This window comes from Strix uralensis, chromosome 33 (genome assembly GCF_047716275.1).
Source record: "Strix uralensis isolate ZFMK-TIS-50842 chromosome 33, bStrUra1, whole genome shotgun sequence".
Lineage (NCBI taxonomy): Eukaryota > Metazoa > Chordata > Aves > Strigiformes > Strigidae > Strix > Strix uralensis.
In genome coordinates, this window is record NC_134004.1 from 3,095,846 (window position 1) to 3,107,167 (window position 11,322).

At 71.0% G+C, this 11,322-nt stretch overlaps 2 protein-coding genes across 3 annotated transcripts; both read left to right on the forward strand.

Moving 5' to 3' along the window:
• RAB5B (RAB5B, member RAS oncogene family) lies at positions 1–6,892 on the forward strand. Of its 2 annotated transcripts, none has more exons than XM_074854049.1 (6): positions 1–129; positions 4,573–4,859; positions 5,220–5,371; positions 5,504–5,626; positions 5,702–5,795; positions 5,957–6,892. In XM_074854049.1, exons 2-6 carry the CDS (start codon positions 4,694–4,696, stop codon positions 6,067–6,069), a joined length of 648 nt encoding a protein of 215 aa, XP_074710150.1. In that variant the 5' UTR covers positions 1–129; positions 4,573–4,693; the 3' UTR covers positions 6,070–6,892. The 2 variants fall into 2 exon arrangements, with proteins under 2 accessions (XP_074710150.1, XP_074710151.1); XM_074854050.1 differs by having other exon boundaries at positions 45–129; positions 4,578–4,859.
• A 1,014-nt stretch (positions 6,893–7,906) lies between these two features.
• On the forward strand, positions 7,907–10,602 carry SUOX (sulfite oxidase). The gene is made up of 4 exons (XM_074854042.1): positions 7,907–8,270; positions 8,465–8,507; positions 8,591–8,738; positions 9,082–10,602. The coding sequence occupies exons 2-4, from the start codon at positions 8,476–8,478 to the stop codon at positions 10,510–10,512; spliced, it is 1,611 nt and encodes a 536-aa protein (XP_074710143.1). The 5' UTR covers positions 7,907–8,270; positions 8,465–8,475; the 3' UTR covers positions 10,513–10,602.
• Positions 10,603–11,322: the final 720 nt, after the last annotated feature.

An 11,322-nucleotide genomic window follows, 5' to 3' on the forward strand; every position in this document is an offset into this window, starting at 1 on the left:
GGCCCGGCTTCTCGCCGCCGATTGGCGGAGTCTCTTCTTAATCCCGCCCTCGACAGGAGGGTTTGGTTGAGCCGCTGTTTGTGCGCTTGGGGGCCGCGACGGGAGGGCCGGGCCGGGCCGGGCGCCGAGGTACCGGCGGGGGCGGCCGCGGGGCGGGGGGCGGCGGGGCCGGGGGCCCTGGGCGGCGGGGGAGGCCCGGGCGGGGCGGTGCTGGGGCCCAGGCGGGACTCGGGGCGTCGTGGGGGGCCCGGGGAGGGCTGAGGCGGGCGGGGACCCCCCGGGCAGAGCTTGGGGGGGCGGGAGGGCGGCGGGGCGGGGGGGGCCGGGGCCGTGTCCCCCCTCCGGGCTGGGGGCGGCCTCGCTCGGGGGAACTGGAGCGCCGGGATCCCCCCCCGGCCCGGGCGGCTCGTCCCCCCCTCCCGGAGCTTCCGGGGGCCTGAGCCCCTCCTGGGGGCGGCGGCCGTGGGGCGGCCCCGGCGCCGCTGCGGGTCTGTGCCCCCGCCCTGCCCGCCGGGGCTCACCGGGCCCGCGGAGACGGAGCTGCTGCAGCCGGGGTCCCCTCCGGAGGGGCTGCGGGCCCCCCCGGTGTCACCGAGCTGGTGCGCGGCGCTGGAGCGGGGACGCCGCTCGGTGGGGTCCCGCCGCTGCAGAGGCCTCCGGGGCTCGGGTCGGGGCTGCCGCTCTCCCCCGGGACGGGCCGTCTGTGGCCGCGGCGGCCGGCGCGAGGCCCCCGGTGTGAGGTCAGATCCTCGCCGCGGTTCGGGCAAAGGGGCCGAGAAGCCCTTTGGGAGCCCCGCGGAGCAGCCCCGGCCTCCGCCCCGCGAGGCCGAACCGTCCCGGGGGGTGCGGGAGGCGCCCGGGAGAGGCCCCGGGGCTGCCCCTCTCCCGCAGCCCCCTCCCGCCTTCACAACGTTCCCACCGATTTCTGCGCCGGACCCGCTGTGGAGCCCCGGTTCCCCCTTCCAAGGGGCATCTCCCGCGGCAGCGCTGGCCGGTTGTACCGGGCACCTGCAGCGAGGGCGGCTCCGCAGAGCCCGGGTCCCCCCGGGGAGGAGGGGAAGCTGCCCGGGGTGGCCTTGAGCGCGTCGGCGCTATCTCGGGTGAGGCGCGGGGGGACGGCGCGTGGCCGCGGCCCGTGTGTGGCCGCTGTAACCGGAGGCCACGGGGGGAGTCGGGTCTGCGCCGTCCTCCGCGGGAGCTCACCGGCACCACCGTGTCACCGAGGCGTCGGAGCCGGTGGAGTCGCGAGACCTCGGTGTTTCGTTCGGAGGGACTCCCGACGACAGCGGCCGCGGGAGGAGGTTGTACGACGCTCGTCGGTGTGTGCCGGCTCAGGTTCGCTCCGCCAGCCGGAGCTCCCCGGGCACGAGCTGCCGTCCTGCGCCGCCAAGGCCGGGGGCTCCCTCCGTAAGCGGGAGCCCCCCCCGCACCGGCTGGGTGAATCCGCGGCGCGTCGAGCCCCCGCGCGCCTCTGGGTGGTTGCTCGAGCGCGATTGGGACATAGGAAAAGTATCGCTGGCAACAGGAAAGCAGTTAGCCCAGACGGGCTGTTGCAACCCTCCGCTGCGAAGGATGATGCCCCCTTCTCCCGGCGCAGCCGGCGCGGGGCTCGTCCCGGGTGGGTGAGACGCCGCCTCCGAACGCCGCGTCCCGGGGAGGCTGCGGGAGCGTTTGGGATCCCCTTTGGGACGGGCGATTTGGAGGAGACGGAGCGAAGCGGCCTCAGACCCCCTGAACCTCGGGCAGGCGCCGGTCGACCCGTTTGGTGCCGCCGGCGCAGCCCCCGGCCCAGGGGGAGCCTCCGCCGCCGCGGCGGGGGGAAGCGGGTTCGTCCTGGCGGGTTTTGGAGCCCCGCTCGTGGTTGCCGGTGCTCGCCGTGTCGCGCCGTAAATCTCGCCCGACCAGCAGCGAACAGTAATTGCTGATGACACGGAAACGCGCCAAAAATAGCAGCAGACTTCTATGGATCGACATACAGTCAACTTTCACCTGGTGCCGCGATATTTTAGTGGGAATATCTGGTTTTTTGGGGGTCTCTGGATCTTCTGATGCCCCAAAGCCCAGATTCATCGGAGAGAAGCTGAATTGGGGTGATTGTATCTTCCGTGATCCCTCGGAGGAGCCCTGGGCAGGAGAAGCGGCTCCTTCCAGGACTGGCCGTGCCCGGGTGGAGCCTCGGGGAGGGGGGTGAGGACGGGGCCGTTTCTCCAGCAAATGCCGGGGCGCTCCCGGTAGCCGATGGCTTCGTCCAGGAGCTCGCTCCACACAGAGCTCTCCCTGCAGTGCCCGCCTGAGCGGTGCGGAGGGGGCAGCTCCCGCCTCGCCGTCCCGAGGAGGAGGATGGGGAGACCCAGGCGATGCCGGGGGTTCACAGGTGGCCGGGATCCACGGGCCACGGTGGCTCCTGACGTCCTGGAAAAGGAGACCTGGGGTTTGCGCCCACCGGTTGCCAGCGGAGCGAAGCCGCTGTCGGTCCCCGCGCGTGTCGGGGCCTCGCGGCTCACCGGGACCGTCCCGCTCCGAGCTGGAGCCCCGCGGCTGCGGGCGCCTGGCAGCTCCTCCCGTGTAAATCAGCGCAGGATCTATTCTGGGCGCGCGGGGGGACCCGGTGTCGTAAATCCCCGGCGAGCGGGTGGTGGAGGTGTGATGGCGCGGCGGTGCTGGGTCCCCGCGGCGTGAGCCGCTGCCTCGCGTGCGAGTGCCCGCGGCCTCTGCGCTCACAGGAGCCTGGGCCGCTGCTGAAATAGCCCCGGGGCTGGCAAGGGCGTTGGGCAGGGAAGTGGCCCTGAGGAGGGAGGGAGCCGGGACGTGCTTGGGGCCGGCTTGGGATGGTGGCCGTCACTCCTGGCCTGCGGCAGGGAGCGGCCCCGGCAGCGCCGGGCTGAGCGGAGCGGGAGCGGTGGATCTGTTCCCAAAGCGGATTCCAGCAGCGGTTGCTTCACCGCTCGGTGATATTTGCAGGGGAAGGCGCCGATCCCGCTGGCAGAGGGAGGCGGAGGGCCGAGCTGCGGCCGCTGAGCGGGTCCCTCTGTGTCCCCCTGTCCTGGGCAGGGGGGTAGCACCGAGTCTGGTGAGATGCGGGGGGGCTTCCCCTTGTTCAAGGGCGGCTGGAGCTGAAATCGTGCCCCAGTGCTGCTGCTGGAGCGGGTCCTGCTCGGCGCCGGCCGCACCGCCGGGACGGGGATTTCTGCTTGGAATAGTTAAAATACTTGTAAAATCTTCAGCCCTGCTTCTAAGCTGGTGACAGTAACACTTGGCTGGAGCGCTCCTGAGCTTCCTCCGTGCCTGGCTTCCCCCTGCGTGAGCTCCCCGATGCCGTTCTGCATCAAAACAAAGAGAATTGGCAGGAGTCTGGCAGCCGGGGCTGCGCCGGCCGCTTCCCCGTGGGTCCCGCCAAGCTGCCGAGGCGCTGGAGGGGGGAGGCAGCATCCCCGTGCCCGAGGAGTTCCCGTTGCCCCGGCTGGGCTGCGCCTCGGGGGCGGCGGGGGTGATCCCCCCGCTCCTGGAGGGCTCCGGGGACGGCGGGGTCGGTGCCGCGCGAGCGCTGTGGGTAGCGAGAGTTTCCTGCCGGGCTTGTCCGGCTTTAGCCCCGCTCGTGTCCTCCGGCAGCTGGGGAGGGGGAACTGGCAACAAACAACTTTCCCCTTGTTGGTTCTGGTCTCTGCCGTCCTCGTCCCGCCGGCACAGATAAACCTCTGCTGCGGCTCCGCAACCTTGGGACTGGCGCGTTAACGAGGGAGAGTGAGATTAGCTCCTCAAGAAAAACACAAATCCCGATTTCTCCCGCTTTCTCGGGGCGTGTGAACCAAAACTCCGGCTGCCGGGTGACCCTCGGGTTTTGTCTCTTCTCCGAGTGCCCCCTCCCAGCACCCACCCCCGGGGGTTTCGAGGAGCCGGGGCGCTGTGGGTGCTCCGTGGGCAGAGACCCGAGAGCCCGGAGCTGCGCGCGGCCGCGCTCCGTCCCGGAGGGGGATGTCACCTGCCCCCCCCCGGCCCCCGCGGCGCTGCCAGACCCTGCTGCTCATCTCCCACCTGGAAAACAAAGCGAACCCGGGGATCAAACAAACCAAAGCGGGACCGAGGAGCTCGAAGGCAGAGCTGGGGAGTTTGTTCCCAAGCCCTCCTCCCGCCCGGCCGGCGGGGAGGCGGCGGGAGCTGTCGTGGCATCGACATACGAGCGGTTCAGGCCTGGAGCTGCTCGTGCCGGCCCTTCCGCGCTCTCCCGCGGCCACTCGGCGCGTCCCGGCCGGGGGCTGCTTGCCCGGAGCAGGAGGGCCGGGAGGACTGCTGACTCACTCCCAGCCTCCTCGCATCCCATCTGGCTCTCGGATTAGCTCCTACCGACCAATTCGCTGCTCCGTGAAATCCCTCCGGAACGGAGAGGCTCGGGGAGCGGAGCCCCGCACCTCGTGCTGCCGCGGGGCGCCGGGGGAAATCATCCGTCACCGGGCGCGTGTTTCAGCTCGAGGCAGGATGAGTTTTGCCTGCCAAGGCTCGGTGGAGCCCGTCTCGCTCTGGGGGGGGACCCGGGGGGGTTGTCCAGCACACTGACGGGCTCTCTCCTCCTTCCAGGACAGCCGAGCGGAGCGAAGGCCAGCACCCTGCCCCCAGCCCCTGCCCCGCGCCGACGCCTCGGTGCCTTCCCGGCTCTCCGGTTCGCAGGGCGCGCGGCGGCGCCAGCAGCACCCAGGCCATGACCAGCCGAGGAGGAGCCGCCAGGCCGAACGGGCAGTCCCAAGCCAGTAAGATCTGTCAGTTCAAACTGGTGCTGCTGGGCGAGTCGGCGGTGGGGAAATCCAGCCTGGTGCTGCGCTTCGTCAAGGGCCAGTTCCACGAGTACCAGGAGAGCACCATCGGCGGTGAGTCGGCCAGAGGCGCCGCGGCGGCTGCTCTCGGGGCCCCGCGGTTTTGCCTCGCGCTCACGCCGTTTCCCCCTTCCAGCCTCTCGCCGGGCTCCCGGCCCCACGAGCTCTCGGTGCTCTGCGCGGCCTCGGTGGGTGCGGGAGCCCTCGCCCGTCCCCCGGTGAGCGCCGCTGCTCGCCCAAAGCAGACGGGATTTTTATTTTTATTTTTCTCCGCACGATGTGACAAACCGGCGGTCCTGGAGCCGGCTGCAGGCTCGGGGTGCACCCGGGGCCGGACTGGGGGTGCGGGGAGGGTTCCCCGCTGCAGCGGGGGTGGCTGACGTGGTGCAAACATCATCTTCTCCCCCCCGACAGCGGCGTTCCTCACACAGTCCGTCTGCCTGGATGACACGACGGTAAAGTTTGAGATCTGGGACACGGCCGGGCAGGAGCGATACCACAGCCTGGCCCCCATGTACTACCGGGGGGCACAAGCCGCCATCGTGGTCTATGACATCACCAACCAGGTAGGGCTTGGGGGGGGCTGGTGGCTGTGGCGGGGGTCCCCCAGGGAGGAGGGGGCGGCTCGTGCCGGGGCGGGGGTCCCCCAAAGCCTTGCGGCGGCGGGACCGGCCCCGAGTTCCCGGCTCTGCTCGTAGGAAACGTTCGCCCGGGCGAAGACATGGGTGAAGGAGCTGCAGCGACAAGCCAGCCCCAGCATCGTCATCGCCCTGGCCGGCAACAAGGCCGACCTGGCCAGCAAACGCATGGTGGAGTACGAGGTGAGTGCGGGGCTGGCGTTAGCCCCGGCCCCCCCCCGGCCCTGCCGCACCCCCCTCACCCGGCGTCTCTTCCAGGAGGCGCAGGCTTACGCCGATGACAACAGCCTATTGTTCATGGAGACCTCGGCCAAGACAGCCATGAATGTCAACGATCTCTTCTTGGCCATCGGTGAGGCCGCGGGGGGGCGAGGGGGGGGGGGGGGGGCTGCTGCCGGACCCGGCCCCGAGGCCGCTGCTCCAGCTCGAGGGGGAAGCGCCGGGGCCTGGCCGGGGTGGTTTCGGGGTCCCGCCGGGCCCCCTCCCGCCATCTCCCCCGTCTTCCCCCTCCAGCCAAGAAGCTGCCAAAGAGCGAGCCCCAGAGCACGAGCGGCGCGGGCCGGAGCCGGGGCGTGGACCTGCACGAGCAGAGCCCGCAGAGCAGGAGCCAGTGTTGTAGCAACTAACGGGCGGCGCCCGCCCGCGCCCGAGGAAGAGCGAAGATGTCACCTCCATCCCCGTCCACCCCTCACCCCGTAACGGCACCGAGACCCCCCCGAGAGCTCCCTCTAACTGCACTTTTTAATGCTTCGAAACCGCCACCAGACCCCCCGTCACCACCATCCCGAGGCAGCGGAACTAGATCAGCCGGGGACTTAACTTCCAAACAAAACAAACTCTTCTTCACTTTGTATTATAGGTGCAAATAGCGACCTAATATTCTGATTTTTCTCCCTCCGTCTTCCTCCCGCTCCCACCTCCCTCTCTGCTTTGGTCAATCCCGGTCACGTCCCTCCTTCCCCGGGGCGGGGAGAGGCCCCAGGAGGTGCCGGCGTCGGCCTCGGAGGTTCACGCTGCGGCGAAGCAGCTGGAACCAGAGACCCCCGGAAAACGCGGGATTTTTCCGAGGGGGTCTGTCATGGATTTCTTTTTATTTTTTTTTTTTTTTTTTTTTTTTTTTCCCCTCCTCTTTCTTCTGTTTGGCTGTCGGGGTCGGGGGGAGGAAAGCTGCAGTGTCCTTCATTGCTTCCTAGGTGGCCTTTTTCTGCTGGAGGATCGGAAGTGCCTGGGGGTTTTTGTAGGGGGAAGCGGGGTGACGCCGCGGGGTGACGCCGGGTGACACCACGGGCCACCCTTCGCTGTCACCCGTTACGGCTGCGGCCGCCCCGCGGTGACAAACCCCGTGATTTCTCCTCTCGCTCCACGGTTTGTCCCCCTCCCCGGGCCGGCGGCGGGCGAGGGCTGTCTCTGGTTTGCACTTTAGTCACGGAAATGTCCCGTTAAGATGCACCTTGGTTGGTTTTTTGTTCAGTTTTTCCCCCCCCGGGTCCCGCGGGGTCGGGGGCACCGCGCTGCTTTGGTTCGGTTTTGCTTCCCCCCAGGAGCTTTCGGGGCTGGAGGGACCCTCGGCCGGGGCGTTACCAGGCGCCGCCGGTCGGTCCCGGCAGCCGAGTGAAGGGTCCCACAGACCCCCCCGGCTCTCCGGGGGGAGGCAGGTGCCTCCGGTCAGGGTGCTGCCGCGCAAGGGGCCACCCCGGAGTGGGGACACCCCGATATGGGACACCCCAAAGCGGTGGCAGCTCCGGGATCCCCGATCCTGTCGCTCCCAGCGCCCCGGGGGGGTCCTGCTTGTGGGGTGGGGGGGCTCTGGGGAGCCCCCAGGGCCGGGGGTCAGCGTGGGACGCCCCTCACCGCCGTGGCCATGGGGCAGAGGGACCTGTCTCATATGAAGCCCCCCCCCCTCCGCAGGGCAGAGCCCCCACTCAGACAAACCCCCCCCCACCCAGCGAGGGTCTGGCTCCCCCCGTGCCGCCACGCCGGGGGCCACGGTTGGGTCTTCTCGTGCTGGCGGAGCCCCCCCGAGCCCCCCCTCGTGTCGGGGTCTTGTATTTAACCCGGGACTGGGGGGAGCGGGGCTGGGCACCCCATGGCCCCCCCTACGGTGACCCCAACCCCCCCACCATCCCACCCTGGGCCAAATGGGGACACTGCAGCTTTTCTTCTCACTCCTTTTTTTTTTTTTTTTTCCTCCTTCTGCTGCTCTGATAATTTTTTTTTTGTTTTGGCTTTGAGAAAGCTCCTCCATTACATTTAAATAACAATCATGGTAACAGAACTCAACCGCTGATTTACCGATGTATTTAATGTAAGTAAAACCAAACGACAAAAAAGGAAGGGAAAAAAAAAATCTTGTGTGTGCTCAGGGAGGGATTTGGGGGGGGGGGGGGGTGTTGACTTGGAAACCGCCTTCCCCCGGTTCCTGCCCGGTGCCAACAGCCGGTGTGTGGCCCCAGCCCTGCCCCGATAACGCTTATCGGAGCGGCCAGCGGGGCGTGGGCCCGCGGGTGGTGGCCGCCGCCCGCGGAGAGCGGCGGGACAGACTCCGGTTGCCCGCGGGGAGCGGCTTTGGCGGGGGGAGACCCCGGCGGCAGCGCTGGCCCTTTAAATCCGCCGTTGCCCCTTTAAGCCCCCGCGGCTGTTGCCCCTTTAAGCCCCGCCCCCTCGCGGACCCCGCGCGCGGCGGGTCCAAGCCCCGCCCACGCCGCCCCTCTGGGCCCGGGAGGGGGCGTAGCCGGGGGCTCGTCCCCCCGCTGAGGCCACGCCCATCGCCCCTCTCTTAAAGAGGCAGAGCCAGGCGGGAGGTTGCGTTACCGGACCCGTAACGCAGGTGCGCGGCGGGATGAACCGGGACCGGGGCTGGGGGGGGGGGGCACCGGGGCGAGGCGGCGGCGAGGGGCGGGGGTGCCCCACGCAGGTCCCTGGTGCTCTCTCCCACTCCCCCCGGGGCCGTGGGGGCTTCCCCCGGTGCCCGTTACCGGCGTCCGTTACCGGCGCCCGGCCCAGCCACTCTCTCCCGCCCAGGTGCCGCCGCGATGCTGCTGCTCCGAGCCGTCACCGGGCGCAGGTAGGAGCCGCCCCGTTGGGGGTCCCCGGTGCCGCCGCCGCCCCCCCCGCCCCGGCCCGCTCTCAGCTCCGCTCTTCCCGCAGGCTCCCGCCGCTGCCGCTGCCCCGCCGCGCCTCCTCCCGCTTCCCCCCCGGTAGCCCGGCCGCGGAGGGACCCCGGGGGGCGGCCCCGGTGCTGGCGGCGCTGCTGGGCCTCGGAGCCGTCCTGGCCTACGGAGAGCGGCGGCGGCGGGTGAGCGGGAACGGGGCGGGGGGGGACAAACACCGGGACGGTGAGATCCCGGCCCGGGGGGGGCAGCACCGGGATGCCCCGATCCTCCGGGGCTGAGGGGGGGCGGGGACACCCCTGGGTCCTTCTCTGGGACGGGGACACCGGGGGGGGGGTGGCACCGGGACAGCGGGGTCCCCGGGGTGCAGCACCGGGGGGGGCGGGGGCAGCACCGGGAGATCCTCTGGGATGGGGACAGCGGGTGCGGGTCACTGCCCCGGGGACCTGGTTTGGGGGGGGGGACCCCAGGCAGGCGGGGGGGGCCCAGGGTGCAGCGATCCCCGCTGACGGGGCCGGGGTCCCCCAGGGCGCCCAGGCGGCCCAGGCCCCCCCCGCCCCCCGCTACCCCCGGTACACGCGGGAGGAGGTGGGGCGGCACCGCTCCCCCCAGGACCGCGTCTGGGTGACCCACGGCACCGAGGTCTTCGACGTCACCGACTTCGTGGAGCTGCACCCCGGGGGGGCCGACAAGCTGCTGCTGGCGGCCGGGGGGCCCCTGGAGCCCTTCTGGGCCCTCTACGCCGTCCACAACCAGCCCCACGTCCTGGAGCTGCTGCGGGAGTACAAGGTGGGGGAGCTGAGCCCCGAGGAGGCGCCGCCGGCCCCCGACGCCACCCAGGACCCCTTCGCCGGGGACCCCCCCCGGCACCCCGCGCTGCGCGTCAACAGCCAGAAGCCGTTCAACGCGGAGCCGCCGGCGGAGCTGCTGGCCGAGCGCTTCCTGACGCCCAACGAGCTCTTCTTCACCCGTAACCACCTGCCCGTGCCGGCGGTGGACCCCGGCTCCTACCGGCTGCGGGTGGAGGGCCCGGGGGGCCGGGCGCTCTCGCTGTCGCTGGCCGAGCTGCGCAGCCGCTTCCCCAAGCACGAGGTGACGGCCACGCTGCAGTGCGCTGGCAACCGCCGGACCGAGATGAGCCGCGTCCGCCCCGTCAAGGGGCTGGCGTGGGACATCGGGGCCATCAGCACGGCCCGCTGGGGCGGCGCGCGGCTGCGCGACGTCCTGCTGCACGCCGGCTTCGCCAAGGAGCGGGAGGGCGAGTGGCACGTCTGCTTCGAGGGGCTGGACACCGACGTCGGGGGGGCTCCCTACGGCGCTTCCATCCCCTACGGCCGCGCCCTCAGCCCGGCCGCCGACGTGCTGCTGGCCTACGAGATGAACGGCGAGGAGCTGCCCCGCGACCACGGCTTCCCCCTGCGCGTGGTGGTGCCCGGCGTGGTGGGCGCCCGCAGCGTCAAGTGGGTGCAGCGCGTGGCCGTGAGCCCGGCCGAGAGCCCCAGCCACTGGCAGCGCAACGACTACAAGGGCTTCTGCCCCTCCGTGGACTGGGACACGGTGGATTACACGACGGCGCCCGCCATCCAGGAGCTGCCGGTGCAGTCGGCCATCACCCACCCGCGCCCCGGCGCGGCGGTGCCGGAGGGGGAGCTGACGGTGAAGGGCTACGCCTGGAGCGGCGGCGGGCGGGAGGTGGTGCGGGTCGACGTCTCGCTGGACGGCGGCCGGACCTGGCGCGTGGCGCGGCTGGCGGGCGAGCGGCCGGCGCTGGGGCGCGCCTGGGCCTGGGTGCTGTGGGAGCTGGAGGCGCCGGTGACGGCGGGCGCCGAGCTGGAGATCGTCTGCAAGGCGGTGGACGGCAGCTACAACGTCCAGCCCGACACCGTGGCGCCCATCTGGAACCTGCGCGGGGTCCTCAGCAACGCCTGGCACCGCGTCCGCGTCACCGTCAGCCGCTGAGCGCCGCGGCAGCTTTCCCCCGCTCGAAGGTCGCCGCGTTTTACGGCCCCCGACGTGTGAAAGTGGCTCCATAAAGATTGCGCAGTTTTATGGACTCGGCGGTTTCCTGGGGCGGGGCGGGGGCAGCGCCCGCGTAGCGGGACGGGGGGGGGGGGGTGGGGGTGGGGGGGAATGGGGCGGGGGGTGGCCCTGGGGGACCCCCACAGCCCCCCCCCACCGCACAGCGCGGCTGCCCCTGTCCCCAGGTAACCCCGGGACCCCCTGACCCCATGGGACCCCCCTGACCCTATGGCGCCCCGTGACCTTATGGGACCCTCGTGGCCCTATGGGACCCCCTGACCCCATGGGACCCCCTGACCCCATGGGACCCTGGTGACCTTATATAACCCCCAACTCCGGGATCCCGTGATCCTATGGGACCCCCTGACCCTGTAGGGCCCTATGACCCCTCTATAACCCCTGTGACCCCATGGGACCTTTGTCACCCTAAATAACCCCCCGGCCCTGGGGGATTCACGCCGTCACCCTCCAGCCCCCGGGACCCCCCAGGACCCTCTGGCCCCTCTATGGGACCTTCCCCCCCCGCCCTGCAGCGCCCTTATGCCCCCCCCAGCCCTCCTGACCCCGCAGCCCCCCGGCACTGCGGCCTCCCGGCCCCCACGGGCCCTCCAGCCCCCCTCCCCGGTACCGGCCCCTTGCGGCCGCTCACGGGCGACCCTTGGTGGCCTCCCGGGGCCTCCTCGGGACCTGTCGGTGCGTCGCCGCTGCCGCCGGATCGGTTATCGATTACCGCCCATCGATTACTGGCTA

Coding starts and splice junctions, on each gene's coding strand:
- SUOX (XM_074854042.1), top strand. CDS start 8,476: ATGCTGCTGCTCCGAGCCGTCACCGGGCGCAG. Junction 8,508..8,590: donor CGAGCCGTCACCGGGCGCAG/GTAGGAGCCGCC, acceptor CTCTTCCCGCAG/GCTCCCGCCGCTGCCGCTGC. Junction 8,739..9,081: donor ACGGAGAGCGGCGGCGGCGG/GTGAGCGGGAAC, acceptor GGGGTCCCCCAG/GGCGCCCAGGCGGCCCAGGC.
- RAB5B (XM_074854049.1), top strand. CDS start 4,694: ATGACCAGCCGAGGAGGAGCCGCCAGGCCGAACGGGCAGTCCCAAGCC. Junction 4,860..5,219: donor CCAGGAGAGCACCATCGGCG/GTGAGTCGGCCA, acceptor CCCCCCCGACAG/CGGCGTTCCTCACACAGTCC. Junction 5,627..5,701: donor AACGCATGGTGGAGTACGAG/GTGAGTGCGGGG, acceptor CGTCTCTTCCAG/GAGGCGCAGGCTTACGCCGA.